The sequence below is a fragment of the Lepidochelys olivacea genome (assembly GCF_965140295.1).
Source record: "Lepidochelys olivacea isolate rLepOli2 genome assembly, chromosome: 4".
Taxonomy (NCBI): domain Eukaryota; kingdom Metazoa; phylum Chordata; order Testudines; family Cheloniidae; genus Lepidochelys; species Lepidochelys olivacea.
This window is the reverse complement of record NC_140414.1, coordinates 134,079,399-134,097,082: the sequence shown is the minus strand read 5'-3', so window position 1 is coordinate 134,097,082 and position 17,684 is coordinate 134,079,399. Positions and strand designations below refer to the sequence as shown.

General features: G+C 45.0%; 1 protein-coding gene across 1 annotated transcript; it reads right to left on the bottom strand.

Moving 5' to 3' along the window:
- Nucleotides 1–5,862: 5,862 nt before the first annotated feature.
- Nucleotides 5,863–17,136, bottom strand: LOC311519720 (transmembrane emp24 domain-containing protein 11-like; the record flags this gene model as incomplete). The annotated part of the gene is made up of 5 exons (XM_084626536.1): nt 5,863–6,020; nt 12,643–12,789; nt 14,125–14,250; nt 14,892–14,992; nt 17,007–17,136. 5 exons carry the CDS (start codon nt 17,134–17,136, stop codon nt 5,871–5,873), a joined length of 654 nt encoding a protein of 217 aa, XP_084482662.1. The 3' UTR covers nt 5,863–5,870.
- Nucleotides 17,137–17,684: the final 548 nt, after the last annotated feature.

Genomic DNA, 17,684 nt, shown 5'->3' with positions numbered 1-17,684 from the left:
TCCCGCCCCAAGAGGGCGGTGAGCGTGTATGAGGGGGATTCACCAACCCCTCCCGCCCCAAGAGGGCGGTGAGCGTGTGTGAGGGGGGATTCACCAACCCCTCCCGCCCCAAGAGGGCGGTGAGCGTGTATGAGGGGGATTCACCAACCCCTCCCGCCCCAAGAGGGCGGTGAGCGTGTATGAGGGGGATTCACCAACCCCTCCCGCCCCAAGAGGGCGGTGAGCGTGTGTGAGGGGGGATTCACCAACCTCTCCCGCCCCAAGAGGGCAGTGAGCGTGTGTGAGGGGGGGATTCACCAACCCCTCCCGCCCCAAGAGGGCGGTGAGCGTGTGTGAGGGGGGATTCACCAACCCCTCCCGCCCCAAGAGGGCGGTGAGCATGTGTGAGGGGGGGGATTCACCAACCCCTCCCGCCCCAAGAGGGCGGTGAGCGTGTGTGAGGGGGGATTCACCAACCCCTCCCGCCCCAAGAGGGCGGTGAGCGTGTATGAGGGGGGATTCACCAACCTCTCCCGCCCCAAGAGGGCAGTGAGCGTGTGTGAGGGGGGGATTCACCAACCCCTCCCGCCCCAAGAGGGCGGTGAGCGTGTGTGAGGGGGGATTCACCAACCCCTCCCGCCCCAAGAGGGCGGTGAGCGTGTGTGAGGGGGGATTCACCAACCCCTCCCGCCCCAAGAGGGCGGTGAGCGTGTGTGAGGGGGATTCACCAACCCCTCCCGCCCCAAGAGGGCGGTGAGCGTGTGTGAGGGGGGATTCACCAACCCCTCCCGCCCCAAGAGGGCGGTGAGCGTGTGTGAGGGGGGATTCACCAACCCCTCCCGCCCCAAGAGGGCAGTGAGCGTGTGTGAGGGGGGGATTCACCAACCCCTCCCGCCCCAAGAGGGCGGTGAGCGTGTGTGAGGGGGGATTCACCAACCCCTCCCGCCCCAAGAGGGCGGTGAGCGTGTGTGAGGGGGGATTCACCAACCCCTCCCGCCCCAAGAGGGCAGTGAGCGTGTGTGAGGGGGGGATTCACCAACCCCTCCCGCCCCAAGAGGGCGGTGAGCGTGTGTGAGGGGGATTCACCAACCCCTCCCGCCCCAAGAGGGCGGTGAGCGTGTGTGAGGGGGATTCACCAACCCCTCCCGCCCCAAGAGGGCGGTGAGCGTGTGTGAGGGGGGATTCACCAACCCCTCCCGCCCCAAGAGGGCGGTGAGCGTGTGTGAGGGGGGATTCACCAACCCCTCCCGCCCCAAGAGGGCGGTGAGCGTGTGTGAGGGGGATTCACCAACCCCTCCCGCCCCTAGAGGACGGTGAGCGTGTGTGAGGGGGATTCACCAACCCCTCCCGCCCCAAGAGGACGGTGAGCGTGTGTGAGGGGGATTCACCAACCCCTCCTGCCCCAAGAAGGCGGTGAGCGTGTATGAGGGGGGATTCACCAACCTCTCCCGCCCCAAGAAGGCGGTGAGCGTGTGTGAGGGGGGGATTCACCAACCCCTCCCGCCCCAAGAGGGCGGTGAGCGTGTGTGAGGGGGGATTCACCAACCCCGCCCGCCCCAAGAGGGCGGTGAGCGTGTGTGAGGGGGATTCACCAACCCCTCCCGCCCCAAGAAGGCGGTGAGCGTGTATGAGGGGGGATTCACCAACCCCTCCCGCCCCAAGAGGGCGGTGAGCGTGTATGAGGGGGGATTCACCAACCCCTCGCGCCCCAAGAGGGCAGTGAGCATGTGTGAGGGGGGGATTCACCAACCCCTCCCGCCGCAAGAGGGCGGTGAGCGTGTATGAGGGGGGATTCACCAACCCCTCGCGCCCCAAGAGGGCGGTGAGCGTGTGTGAGGGGGGATTCACCAACCCCTCGCGCCCCAAGAGGGCGGTGAGCGTGTGTGAGGGGGGATTCACCAACCCCTCCCGCCCCAAAAGGGCGGTGAGCGTGTGTGAGGGGGGATTCACCAACCCCTCCCGCCCCAAGAGGGCGGTATGCGTGTATGAGGGGGGATTCACCAACCCCTCGCGCCCCAAGAGGGCGGTGAGCGTGTGTGAGGGGGGATTCACCAACCCCTCCCGCCCCAAGAGGGCAGTGAGCGTGTGTGAGGGGGGATTCACCAACCCCTCGCGCCCCAAGACTTACCAGGAGGAATTAGTCAGGCTTTTAGGTTGAACTGCTGCTATCCAGCATAGGTCCTCAAAGGTTCTGGATTCATGTTGCTTCTTGAAAGAAACATGATTCCGTATCAATTTCTAAATCTTATTAAAAATCTTAAAAATAGAATCAAGAAAACATGTCACCAAAGCTAAGATATTAGTAATAATAAAGTAAACTAAGAATAAAACACTGTCATATCATAATCTAATCAAGCCAGGTAGTCTCAAGAGTGGACTGAAGTTAAATCATCAAATTAATGCCAGAGATATAATCAACCCTTATATAACTTTTAAGAGGGAGGCTAAGAAGGTGGCTGTCCATTTATTTATAAATCCCAAAGAAGGAATTTTACTAATGTCAATCAAATAAATAATTTGTATCTGGCTAAATAGCTTAATACTGAAATCAAATTATTATCTAATGTTTGCACCACAACCTTAGAGCCAATTATAAAACTTCCTTCTTAACCTTCAATTAGTATGCAGTATCTAACCCAGCAGTTCTCACACTGTGGGTCAAGGCCAGTGATGAGGTGCCAAAATCTTAACAACTGGTTTCCTCCTCACCCCACAAGGGGGTTGTTGCCCACCCCCACACCCCCGGGACTCCTGCCCCATTCAACCCCCCGTGTTCTTTGATGCCCCCCCCCACACGACCCCTGCCCCATCCACCCACCTCCCCTGTCCCCTGACTGCCCCCAGAACCGGACAGGAGGGTCTTGTGGGCAACCGTAGTGGATGCCCACCCCACCCCTAAGAGCCAGAGGGACCTGCCGGGGGGCGAGGTGGGGAGTCCCGGCGGTGCTTACCTGGGGTAGCTCCCAGGAAGCATCTGGCAGGTCCCTCTGCCTCCTAGGGGTGGGGGAGCGTAGCTAGGGGGGGAGCAGGGGGAACGGTCGCTCCCCCCACTGATCACATCAAAAGTGGTGCCTTAGGCACCTACTCAGTGGGTGCTCCAGGGCTGGAGCACCCACCAGGAAAATTTGCTCCCCGGCCTCTGCCCAGCCCCAGCTCACCTCCGCTCTGCCCCTGAATGTACCGCCCCACTCTGCTTCTCCACACCCCCCCGGCTTTCCCTCAAATCAGCTGTTCCACGGGAAGCCTGGGAGGGCTGAGAAGCAGGTAGCGGCTTCCTGCTCAGGCCGAGGGTGGTGGAGGTGAGCTGGGGCATGGAGTGGTTCCCCTGCACGCCCCTGCCTCAGCTCACCTCCGCCTCCCTGGGCCTGAGTGCGAAGCCGCTGCCTGCTTCTCAGCCCGCCCTGGCTCCCGCGTGAACAGCTGATTCACGGGAAGCCAGAGGGGATGGGGCGGAGCAGAGCGGTGCAGTGCGGTGCGTTCAGGGGAGGAGGCAGAGGCGGAGCGGAGGTGAGCTCTGCACCCACCAAATTTTCCCCTTGGGTGCTCCAGCCCTGGAGCACCCATGAAGTCGGCGCCTAAGGTGCCACTTTTGGCCAGTTAAATTTCAAAGCCCTTTTAGAACCGGTTGTCCCAAGGGCTTCGAAATTTAACAACCGGCTCCAGCTCACCACTGGTCGCGGCCCTGTTTTAATGGGGTCGCCAGGGCTGGCTTAGACTTGTTGGGACTCAGGGTTAAAGCCCAAGCGCTTCAGCCCTGGGCAGTGGGCTAAGGTTACAGTCCCGCAGCCTGGGGTTGAAGCCCTTGGGATTCGGCTTTGCCCCACCCAGCCTGAGGCAGTCAGGCTTTGGCTTTGCCCCCTCCCTCTATCAGTTGAATTTGACCCAAATTAGGCAAATAGTTTCAGGACCCTCCTCCCCAAATGAATTTTTATGTAGAAAAACAATTAGTCAAAAAAAAATTGCCTAGCTCTACACATACCTGTGCGCATACAAACACACTTTTATTTTCACATGCTAAAAATAAAGGATGGAACAGCTTTCAGGGAATTAAAACCAAAAAACTAAACAATACAAAAAGATGAAATATGATACTTAAAATTATAGAGGGGTTGTGTTTTCTGGACTTTCATTGTTTAGGAGCTGGAACTGCAGAAAAGTTGCCAAATGGTGATGTTCTGCTGGCAGTAATAGACCTTCTTCGGGTGCAGGGAGAGACGTTGATGTCATTCCTCTCTCTAAGCTGATCAGTGTTGGAGACTCTGGAACATGAGTTTTTCCTTAGATGGCTTGTTGATCTGAAAGTTGAGGCTTCTTGGCCTGATCTTTGATTCTTATGGTTTACAGATTTCTCTCACTCACTATTCAGTACCTACCTTCAAGGTCTATGGACAAATCTGGGGTGAGGCCTACCTGGGAACCATGCAACTTGGTCCTATCGAGTCTGAATTAGGTCATAATTAGCAAACATCAAGTTAGAAAAGTCCTACTTAAATCACCATTTTAAAAATATTTAGTATATTCCATATCCCACAGACTTAGTCTGGGATCCCTCCCAAAACATAAAAAATTCAGATGCATAGACTGCTTGCATCAAATGTTTTAAAGAGATTGTATAGGACACATTTTAAAAACTACTTAGGTACCTAAAGATGCAGATAGTGGGATTTTCAAAAGTATCTAGGTCCCTAATTCCCACTGATTTCAGAAGACAAACTGTCTGACCTATAACCATTGATTTCAATGGGAGTTAGGTTAATATGAACTAGGTTCCTATTAGTTCCCCCTAGTAGGGTCTACATGAGGGCAGACACATTGCACACTGCCGTTCATAACCCCCCATAGTCTGCAATGCGGGGCTATGTACACAAGCCCAAAAGCTTGAAAGAGAAAAATTACTTGAAAGCTGATGAGGATGAAACCCATTTGAAATATATAACTTTAAATTTTATAAACGGTCTATGTGTCCTTTCAAGCTATTTTCTTCACAGAAGGGAATAGGACATAAATTAGTAAGGAAGTAAGTTGCTAGATGTTTGCCGTGATAGATGCACACCACCCATCTTCTGCTTTTAAATCAAGTTCTCCATAAACTATAACTAAATAAAACATGTCAAATTATAGAAGAAACTCTCTCAACCCATCTGTTAATCCAATTGGAGGGGAACTACATTATTAAGTCATACACTGCAAAGCTCCTGATAAATCCACTATGATCTGTACTCAAAAGTAACATCTGTGGCCTCTTAATTAAAATAAAAATAGCTTTCCAACAAAGAAACATACTGAAGAATTGAAACTGTATGAATAATCTTACATAAAGTTGAGAGTCACAAATCCAGGGATTGCCAGGAATTCTATAATCCAGACTGAATAAAATAGTTCTCACATGTGATAATTTACATAACTATTCAAGATTACTTGGAGTGGGACTACAAAACTGCCAAAAGGCAGAATGGACTGCCAACTGTATGCCTTTTAGATTTATATATATATGGTGCTAGTCAGATTAAGATATAAATTAAATCTTTAGAAGGAAGTGGGGGGGAACTACGGTTGGGATTTTGCAGAAGGAAATGGGAGGGGAGACCCAACAGTGTGAATCTGGGAGTGGTAATTATTGAGCGTGGGAGGCATGAGTGATGCTTGAGAAGAGTATATTGCCAATTTCCTCCCTCCTCCCACTCAATTCATATACTTCATATTTTCTTGTAATATTTTTCTTACCAGAGGATTACTATATTCAGCTACTTGAAAACTAGTTTCATTTCACCTTTTTATGTCTATGATAAGACATCAGAAATAGTGCATATTTTTGCATTTTGTGCTTTATTAATGTAGACATTATGCATTATATGTTGAATAATTTAGAAGTGTATTCACTTCTATCAGTCTTAAACAAGCTTTTTAGCTATAAAGAAATCTTTAAGACATTTCATTTGCCAGACTCCAACTAACATAAGGATTAATGTTTGTGCAAGAGCCCACCACAGGATATTGCTGTTGGTTTCTTCACTTGTCAATCGAAAGTACTCCTCACGTTCCTGTTGAAAAAAGGGAAAAGGCATAATTATTTGATTTAAAAAAAAAATCTAAGTACAGTACTTGATGCTGCCACCTGGTATCAAGGCATGTGTTGTCTGTTCACGTACTAGAGAGAATGAACAAGCCCTATGCAATGTTCTCTTCTTAACTATTATCAATTTGATGAAAATAAGATTTTGAACTTACTCTTATCCATATTACTATCAGGGTTGCAAATCACTGCTTGAGCGCTGAACAACAGGTTATGTAAGGTTGGCTTTTGTGCTGCAGTGGAAGTGTGAGCAGAAGTTTCATATGGTCATGGGTTGGGCTGGGCATTAGATATAGTTCTTTAAGCACATGCATACGTCCTATTGAAGTCAGTAGGACTAAAAACACATGCATAAATGTTAAACATATGCTTATGTGCTCTGCTGAACAGGGATGGACTTAAGCACAGACTATTTTTTTTTCCCTGAATTGGAACCACAATAAGGCACTTAGGGCCATATATTTAAAGGTATTTAGGCATCTTAAGAAGCAACTAGGTGCCTGGAACTAGATTCACAAAAGGGACTTAGATGTTGCAACACTGCAATCTGACCCTTCACTCCAAATTTCCTTCTCTGGGACCTGCTCCGGCCCCTGTTAAAGACAATGACAAAACACCATTGATTTCAAAGGTATCGGATCACATCCTGGGCTTTATTCCTACTACTAAATTGGAGCAACTTGCATACACCTCCACTCTCATGATCGCAGGATTGAGTTCCCTTTTCCAGCCTAACAGACTTGTTTTTTAACCTTGTATATGCATATGCACTAGTCTGCACAAGCATCATGCAGGATGAAGCTCAGAAAGTCTCACGGGGCTTCCTTAATTACTTTTTCTTCTATTTTAGAGAGAATTGTTCTAGATAGAAAAATTAGAACACACTGCAAAAATCCAGTGTTGTTATGCTTAATGAGCTTATAGCTGGCACAGGCACAAAGATTTCAATCAATAATATGCACTATATAGTAATAACACTCATAGAATTCAGAGTAACAGCCGTGTTAGTCTGTATTCGCAGAAAGAAAAGGAGGACTTGTGGCACCTTAGAGACTAACCAATTTATTAGAGCATAAGCTTTCGTGAGCTACAGCTCACTTCCTCAGATGCATATCGTGGAAACTGCAGCAGGCTTTATATATACACAGAGAATATGAAACAATACCTATTCCCACCCCACTGTCCTGCTGGTAATAGCTTATCTAAAGTGATTTCCAGCACAAATCCAGGTTTTCTCACCCTCCACCCCCCCACACAAATTCACTCTCCTGCTGGTGATAGCCCATCCAAAGTGACAACGCTTTACACAATGTGCATGACAATCAAGCTGGGCTATTTCCTGCATAAATCCAGGTTCTCACATCCCCCCCACCCCCATACACACACAAACTCACTCTCCTGCTGGTAATAGCTCATCCAAACTGACCACTCTTCAAGTTAAAATCCAAGTTAAACCAGAACATCTGGGGGGGGGGGGTAGGAAAAAACAAGAGGAAACAGGCTACCTTGCATAATGACTTAGCCACTCCAAGTCTCTATTTAAGCCTAAATTAATAGTATCCAATTTGCAAATGAATTCCAATTCAGCAGTTTCTCGCTGGAGTCTGGATTTGTAGTTTTTTTGTTTTAAGATAGCGACCTTCATGTCTGTGATTGCGTGACCAGAGAGATTGAAGTGTTCTCCGACTGGTTTATGAATGTTATAATTCTTGACATCTGATTTGTGTCCATTTATTCTTTTACGTAGAGACTGTCCAGTTTGACCAATGTACATGGCAGAGGGGCATTGCTGGCACATGATGGCATATATCACATTGGTGGATGTGCAGGTGAACGAGCCTCTGATAGTGTGGCTGATGTTATTAGGCCCTGTGATGGTGTCCCCTGAATAGATATGTGGGCACAGTTGGCAACGGGCTTTGTTGCAAGGATAAGTTCCTGGGTTAGTGGTTCTGTTGTGTGGTATGTGGTTGTTGGTGAGTATTTGCTTCAGGTTGCGGGGCTGTCTGTAGGCAAGGACTGGCCTGTCTCCCAAGATTTGTGAGAGTGTTGGGTCATCCTTTAGGATAGGTTGTAGATCCTTAATAATGCGTTGGAGGGGTTTTAGTTGGGGGCTGAAGGTGACGGCTAGTGGCGTTCTGTTATTTTCTTTGTTAGGCCTGTCCTGTAGTAGGTAACTTCTGGGAACTCTTCTGGCTCTATCAATCTGTTTCTTTACTTCTGCAGGTGGGTATTGTAGTTGTAAGAAAGCTTGACAGAGATCTTGTAGGTGTTTGTCTCTGTCTGAGGGGTTGGAGCAAATGCGGTTGTATCGCAGAGCTTGGCTGTAGACGATGGATCGTGTGGTGTGGTCAGGATGAAAGCTGGAGGCATGCAGGTAGGAATAGCGGTCAGTAGGTTTCCGGTATAGGGTGGTGTTTATGTGACCATTGTTTATTAGCACTGTAGTGTCCAGGAAGTGGATCTCTTGTGTGGACTGGACCAGGCTGAGGTTGGTGGTGGGATGGAAATTGTTGAAATCATGGTGGAATTCCTCAAGGGCTTCTTTTCCATGGGTCCAGATGATGAAGATGTCATCAATATAGCGCAAGTAGAGTAGGGGCTTTAGGGGACGAGAGCTGAGGAAGCGTTGTTCTAAATCAGCCATAAAAATGTTGGCATACTGTGGGGCCATGCGGGTACCCATAGCAGTGCCGCTGATCTGAAGGTATACATTGTCCCCAAATGTGAAGTAGTTATGGGTAAGGACAAAGTCACAAAGTTCAGCCACCAGGTTAGCCGTGACATTATCGGGGATAGTGTTCTTGACGGCTTGTAGTCCATCTTTGTGTGGAATGTTGGTGTAGAGGGCTTCTACATCCATAGTGGCCAGGATGGTGTTATCAGGAAGATCACCGATGGATTGTAGTTTCCTCAGGAAGTCAGTGGTGTCTCGAAGGTAGCTGGGAGTGCTGGTAGCGTAGGGCCTGAGGAGGGAGTCTACATAGCCAGACAATCCTGCTGTCAGGGTGCCAATGCCTGAGATGATGGGGCGCCCAGGATTTCCAGGTTTATGGATCTTGGGTAGTAGATAGAATATCCCAGGTCGGGGTTCCAGGGGTGTGTCTGTGCGGATTTGATCTTGTGCTTTTACAGCAGACTGGACTTCTACATAGAGTGCTTCCGCCGACGTGCACGGGCTGAAATTGTGGAAAAGCAGCATCACTTGCCCCATAACCTCAGCCATGCGGAACGCAATGCCATCCACAGCCTCAGAAACAACTCTGACATCATAATCAAAAAGGCTGACAAAGGAGGTGCTGTTGTCGTCATGAATAGGTCGGAATATGAACAAGAGGCTGCTCGGCAGCTCTCCAACACGAGTTTCTACAAGCCATTACCCTCTGATCCCACTGAGAGTTACCAAAAGCAACTACAGCATTTGCTCAAGAAACTTCCTGAAAAAGCACAAGATCAAATCCGCACAGACACACCCCTGGAACCCCGACCTGGGATATTCTATCTACTACCCAAGATCCATAAACCTGGAAATCCTGGGCGCCCCATCATCTCAGGCATTGGCACCCTGACAGCAGGATTGTCTGGCTATGTAGACTCCCTCCTCAGGCCCTACGCTACCAGCACTCCCAGCTACCTTCGAGACACCACTGACTTCCTGAGGAAACTACAATCCATCGGTGATCTTCCTGATAACACCATCCTGGCCACTATGGATGTAGAAGCCCTCTACACCAACATTCCACACAAAGATGGACTACAAGCCGTCAAGAACACTATCCCCGATAATGTCACGGCTAACCTGGTGGCTGAACTTTGTGACTTTGTCCTTACCCATAACTACTTCACATTTGGGGACAATGTATACCTTCAGATCAGCGGCACTGCTATGGGTACCCGCATGGCCCCACAGTATGCCAACATTTTTATGGCTGATTTAGAACAACGCTTCCTCAGCTCTCGTCCCCTAAAGCCCCTACTCTACTTGCGCTATATTGATGACATCTTCATCATCTGGACCCATGGAAAAGAAGCCCTTGAGGAATTCCACCATGATTTCAACAATTTCCATCCCACCACCAACCTCAGCCTGGTCCAGTCCACACAAGAGATCCACTTCCTGGACACTACAGTGCTAATAAACAATGGTCACATAAACACCACCCTATACCGGAAACCTACTGACCGCTATTCCTACCTGCATGCCTCCAGCTTTCACCCTGACCACACCACACGATCCATCGTCTACAGCCAAGCTCTGCGATACAACCGCATTTGCTCCAACCCCTCAGACAGAGACAAACACCTACAAGATCTCTGTCAAGCTTTCTTACAACTACAATACCCACCTGCAGAAGTAAAGAAACAGATTGATAGAGCCAGAAGAGTTCCCAGAAGTTACCTACTACAGGACAGGCCTAACAAAGAAAATAACAGAACGCCACTAGCCGTCACCTTCAGCCCCCAACTAAAACCCCTCCAACGCATTATTAAGGATCTACAACCTATCCTAAAGGATGACCCAACACTCTCACAAATCTTGGGAGACAGGCCAGTCCTTGCCTACAGACAGCCCCGCAACCTGAAGCAAATACTCACCAACAACCACATACCACACAACAGAACCACTAACCCAGGAACTTATCCTTGCAACAAAGCCCGTTGCCAACTGTGCCCACATATCTATTCAGGGGACACCATCACAGGGCCTAATAACATCAGCCACACTATCAGAGGCTCGTTCACCTGCACATCCACCAATGTGATATATGCCATCATGTGCCAGCAATGCCCCTCTGCCATGTACATTGGTCAAACTGGACAGTCTCTACGTAAAAGAATAAATGGACACAAATCAGATGTCAAGAATTATAACATTCATAAACCAGTCGGAGAACACTTCAATCTCTCTGGTCACGCAATCACAGACATGAAGGTCGCTATCTTAAAACAAAAAAACTACAAATCCAGACTCCAGCGAGAAACTGCTGAATTGGAATTCATTTGCAAATTGGATACTATTAATTTAGGCTTAAATAGAGACTTGGAGTGGCTAAGTCATTATGCAAGGTAGCCTGTTTCCTCTTGTTTTTTCCTACCCCCCCCCCCAGATGTTCTGGTTTAACTTGGATTTTAACTTGAAGAGTGGTCAGTTTGGATGAGCTATTACCAGCAGGAGAGTGAGTTTGTGTGTGTATGGGGGTGGGGGGGATGTGAGAACCTGGATTTATGCAGGAAATAGCCCAGCTTGATTGTCATGCACATTGTGTAAAGAGTTGTCACTTTGGATGGGCTATCACCAGCAGGAGAGTGAATTTGTGTGGGGGGGTGGAGGGTGAGAAAACCTGGATTTGTGCTGGAAATCACTTTAGATAAGCTATTACCAGCAGGACAGTGGGGTGGGAATAGGTATTGTTTCATATTCTCTGTGTATATATAAAGCCTGCTGCAGTTTCCACGATATGCATCTGAGGAAGTGAGCTGTAGCTCACGAAAGCTTATGCTCTAATAAATTGGTTAGTCTCTAAGGTACTCATAGAATTAATTCCTACATTGCAATCTCTGTCCAAAGAAAATGTCTGTGTTTAAAACATTCTTCATAGATATTGATCCTACAAATAGTGCATGTGTGCAAAATCACTCACATCTGTGTTGTTAGAATAGGGGTTTGTGGTGCTGAGCACCACAGTTAGCATTGTAGTTCCTATTATTAGCAAAAATTACTACTATGCATGCTCAAACAGCTTTTTTAACATTGCAACTCACATTTATTTGTTTCATTGCTTTATTTATATACAACTAGATCTTGTAAGTGTCCTCCTTTTCTATCCTGTGCATCCATATTAGGACTGTTGAAACCATGGCTCAGACATGTACAAGGGAGATACTTTCTCCCTTGCAAGCAACTGGTCAGAGAAGATGAATAGAGTGGGCAGCTAAATGCTATAATCTATCCCTTATTTATTTAATTTTTGTGAAAATAATGAGAGGCCCTCGTCCTCTGTGAAGAGGAGTGAAACTGAAATTACCACTCTTGTGTTCTGTTAACCAAAAAGTGTCTACAAATTGCTGTTGCAAATGGAAGGATTTTACTCAGTCTTTCTAAAACAAATTCACTTTTAGGTTGAGATTAAGAATTGAGAATCTCAGCCCAAAATAGTAATTTATCACAAAGTTATGAGCAAGTGAAAATAGAATTTAAATGAAAATCTGAAGCACATACAACTTGAATTATAGAAGTTATGGCCAGCAAAACTAAAATTAACCAAATGATTTAATTAGTGGAAAGTACTGTCGAGTAAAACTGATCGTTATATAAAGAATAATTAAAAATCAATGCTTAGCTTATATACTGTGTTTTGCTTTACAGCTTCAAAGTGTTTTACAAACCTTAACATGTATTGTTCAGTTTTAAGTAATAACTTACATACTGTAGAATCATTTTGGTTAAATATTAATAGTACTTTTAATAACATTTAATTTAAAATAATACTACAACTAAATATTGTAATATGCCACCCAACATTTTACTTTCCAAATCCAGATGTTTCCATGCATTATTCTTTCATATTTCTATTAGGGAACAAACATACTCTGTGATAGTTTTGTTCTTTGGATATGTGATGAATTTGCTCAATTAGATGTCCGAGTCTAAAGTTAACTTCATTAACTTTGTTCTTGGCTTGAGCGATAGCTTCATCAAGAAAATGCTCTCCAACTCTAATGTCCAAGTGGATACGCTATGAACACAACAACAACAATTATTAGTCCCATGGATTTATGGTGTGTTTTTTTTTTTTTTTTTTAAAAAAAGTCTTCAGAAACAAAGTGAGTCATAAATAACAAAGGTTTCCTTTTAGCCTTCTTGTAGGAATGGTATTTAACTTATTTATAGATGTCCTTACTAAAGAGATAAGATATTTAAAATTAATATATTTCAAGGTTTTAATCTTTAATTACACAAATTTACATACTTTGTTATTAGTGTTGTATTTTATACTGATGCTATTGATTCGACCAGTATGAACTATTTATTATAGTGTGTCCAACAAAGGGCAAAAAAAGAACATTCTTAGGACTAACCACTCTAATTAAAAATTGATACCATTATCAATCCTTTTTTTTAAATACTCTTCCCACTTAGTCAGGTTGTAGCTGAAGCAAAGTCAGAAACAGAGATAATGAGAATCAGTCCTACGTCTTCCACCCGGCATAGTGTAGCACTTCCAGTAGGTTATTAAAGATGCATCTGAAGGCAATTTCCTCCAGTAACTTCCAAAGTTTAGCTTAGTTTATAATGATAAAAAGAACAATAAATATATGATTCATGTGTGGCTCTCTCTCACGAAAGCTTATGCTCAAATAAATTTGTTAGTCTAAGATGCCACAAGTACTCCTTTTCTATTTTGCGGATACAGACTAACACGGCTGCTACTCTGAAACCTGTCAAAGTTTATAGAGTTATTGCTCAAAGAAATTGGAGTGACAGAAATGTAATAGCTTTCAGATAAGTGTGCTTTTGTATCTGCATTTGTGTTGATAAACCAGTCCCCTTATAACATTTCATCATATTAATCAGGACTTTGAAGCTTTACATAATCAAGGTGCTGTACAAACATTAATTAATCTGCACTGTATTAGACTGACTACGCCCTGACTCCTTGGACATGAAAGGAAAGTCTGTTTCATCTCTTCATCTTCTGAGCTCCAGCATTATATTTTGCAATCACTAGGAAATGTCATATATTGACTGAAGAGTCATCTGCAATATCTGAGATAATTCATCAAAGCAAGATTCTTCTAGTTTCAAATACTGACCACAGCCAAATAATACAGGATGCTCTGCATGGGTGGAGCTCCATTGAATTCAGGAAGTCCAAAGGTCCACCTATGTGGAATTGCTTTGCAAGATCAAAGAGCAACATAGAACAAATGGATCGACTGCGATACTTTCATAATCTCATCATTAATTATGCTCCTAGACCTCTATACTGTATGTCCATTTGTCTTCCAGAGCCTGTATTTAGATAGGACAGATATCATCATTAAAAATAATATTCAAGAAATACTCTTACCAGTTTACTTCCTCCAAATGAGATAAGCTTTGTGGAGTTAGACTGCAAACAGATATTATGCTCCCCAGGTAAGTGTGACGTAAAAGAGAATGTTCCTTGTGGACCATACAATTTTGACAACAGTAGCTGTAAATGTGTTAAGTGTATTTTTTTATTTATGAACTATAGATATTAACATAAAAATAAAATTCTATGTATCATACCTCAGAATATATTTAACATTTTAAACTTGTATTTATATTAATAATATAATATAATTAATATTCAAGTAACCTAAGTTTCACATTTTATTTAGGGAATAAAAACTAGAAACAATGTGGTCCACACTGAGGACTAAAACTTGTCTATAGACACTAAATTAAAGTCAAAATTGTGTGTTTAAGCATAGCTCCTAAGTCCTGACTTTGGCACATAAATAACTAGCCTGATTTTCAAAAATGTAGAACATCCAATGGCAATGAAGGTAGTTGTTGTGGATTGCTGGTATATGCATCCTGATGATTAATCTAATATTTTTGGTTTAATTTATCATCTCCTTCTTTTCTAGTACTGAGTACCCTTCTTCTCTTATTGACCTTAATGACAACCAACATGTGCTCTGCACTTTTGAAAATCAGCCCACTTATTTAGCTGCTTAAATATGGATTTAGGAACCTAATTTTAGGCACCTATTTTTAAAAATATTGTCCATTCCTCTTAGATTGTATGACCTTCCTGTTCCAAGAGTCAGTACAAATGCCTCCAAAAATGTGAATAATACGTTTTACCTCCTTAGCAGGAGTTGTAACGGTCACAAACATTCCCAAACCAGGAGCAGATTCAAGAAACCTGTGTTCATGTATGTCCCATTGCTGTACCTTGTAACTCCCTGAGAAGACAGATACAAATCTGTTAATTACAAGTTAGTATATTAAATATATGTCACTTTTTCATTTCACATCAAGTCACTATAAAAACAAAATTAAGTACAAGATAACTTACATATTTAATAGAATTATGATTTTGTCCAGTTCACCATATAATTAGATTGTGGCATTTTGCACCACAATGGAGTGAGCAAGAAGTTACAAACTAATGAAAGAAAAGTGACAATTTATTATCATTGCCTTGCATGCTCTGGCCTGGTTAGCAAGCCATGGCACATGGCAGATCGTCCCAAAAGTTCAGGTATCCATTACTCTAGTTACGTTTATCTTTTATGCAGCCCCCAGCACTTATGAACAACAAGCTATCAGCTCTTTGATGGTTCCCTGGCAATCTTGCATATTTCTCCTTCTCAAATAAGGGCTTTTTGCTTTCTCATTATCTGGGAAGATTTTAATGCACTCAATATAAAACACATAGTGGAATGGTTTCTTTTTTTTTTTTGAGCAGGTGTTGAATGAGGTCCTGAGCACTGCTAAACAGAAAATGCAGATCTCACGTTGGTGGGGAGAGTGGCAAAACCATGCTGTAATAGGTTGTAGGAGTAATGGTTGACTAAACCGGAATTCCTCCAAGGAAGCACATACTGCAATGGCATCTGTAGAAATAGGTGCTTTGTGTGCTTTCCATCTTAGCTCAGCCAGCTCTTCTGGTCAGTGCAGAGGACTCTTGTAGCAACGTGCATGGAACTTGGAGGGACGAGCACAGGAGATAGAAGGGAAGAGTTTGGAGATGGCATCAAGAAGCCATTCTGTGCGCACGCAGCTTGAATGCTAGCTGCTGTCACAGCAATTCTGTAACTAATTCTCTTAATAAAGAGCTAGTTTAAATTCAGAAACATGGAGTCCTCTCATGTTATTACTCAGCATGCAATACATGACACAACTGTAACACTTGCATGGCTAGCATGGAGCAGTAGCTATAGTGCATTTCCATATTGTGACCGGCCCTTGTTTTGGGAGTAAAGAAGGAAATACTCTTTGTGCCTTGTGACAAAGTTCCTCCTCTACCTTGGTGGGTCCTGCGCTTATTGGCGGATTTGCTTGCCTCAGAGATTCACGGCTGCCCTCAGTTTGGCCACTTTTGCTAGTGACTCAAACCTGCTGTTCACTCAGCTAACCTCATCACTGGCCAGCATGGGGAAAGGGAGGAGAACAATCCCCACAGTCTCTACTGACCCACCTAGTGGGTCGGGGAATAGGCCAAGGACCTTCCCCTCTGGTGGGACCCACAGATCAGGTCACCTCCTCTTGTCTCAAATAGGGAGTTGAGGGGGATGGGGGGAACCCAGGACTGCCCTCTACTCCGGGATCCAGCCCAGGGCCCTGTGGATTACAACTGTCTACAGGTTTCAGAGTCTACAGTCTGTCTACAGTGTCTCTTGTAACAGCTGCATGACAGCTACAACTCCCTGGGCTACTTCCCCATGGCCTCCTCCCAACACCTTCTTTACTCTGTCACCACAGGATCTTCCTCCTGAAGCCTGATCACACTTGTACTCCTCAGTCCCCCAGCAGCACATGTTCTCACTCCCTGCTCCTTGCACAACCTCCCCTAACTGATGGGAGGTCCTTTTTAAACCAGGTGTCCTGATTAGACTGCATGCCATAATTGATTCTAGTATGTTCTTAATTAGCTCCAGGTGTCTTAATTAGCTTGCCTGTCTTAATTGGTTCTAGCAGGTTCTTGATTGCTCTAGTGCAGCTCCTGCTCTGGTCATTCAGGGAACAGAAAACTGTTCATCCAGTGGCCATTATATTTGCCCTCTACCAGACTCCTGTACCCCACTGGTCTGGGTCTGTCACAGTGCCCTACTCACCATCACCACCACTCATTCACCTAAGCAGGGCCAGCCACAGGGCTTTGGCATTATAAATCAGGCTGTCAGTATTAGAACTTCATAGATTGACATTTTAAATATTAAACACATTGACCATTATGTAGCAACATCTACCTACCAGTAATCAAGGTATCACTTGGAATGTCTTCTATTATGCATTTCTCCTCTCTTTCCCCTGAATGAAAATACAAAGCAGGTGAGAGAGCAACCCAGATGCTCAAAAGAATTCCTATTAAGTGGCTCTTCATGATTTTGGTGTATCCTTGTTGTACTACTTTTGGAAAGGATTAGTTAGAAATGAGCACAGCTCTGTGCTCACTCCTTGTTTGCTGTTTATCAGTGTGGTTTTGGGAAAAAATGTGAGAAAAGACATCTGCTAGTTACGTCAGTTATTTATATATGTGTATGCGCCATCGAATGAGATAAGAAAAAGATAATTTGTGAAGTCTTTCCTAACATGAAAGGAGCAAACTTTTATTTTGTAGCTCAGATATATGAAGTTTTATAGGACTAATTTATAATTCTTTGTGTGCGCACACACACACGAACTACATTAGGACTGAAAGTGCCACAATGGGAAAATGAAATACTTCATTTTTTTCTGAGTTGTATGTGTAACCCTTTGGGGTTTAGAGAGCATGGCCCCTTTAAATCTTTTTCCTATTGGGGAGGGGGAGCAGTGAGAAAAAGGAGGGAAACTTGGGGGTGTGGCTCTGGAGCCCCGGGAGAGAAGGCCTGCAGCAGGGAGGCCCTGGACAAAGTGAAGGGGAGAGAACCTGCCTGAAGCCTGGGAAGG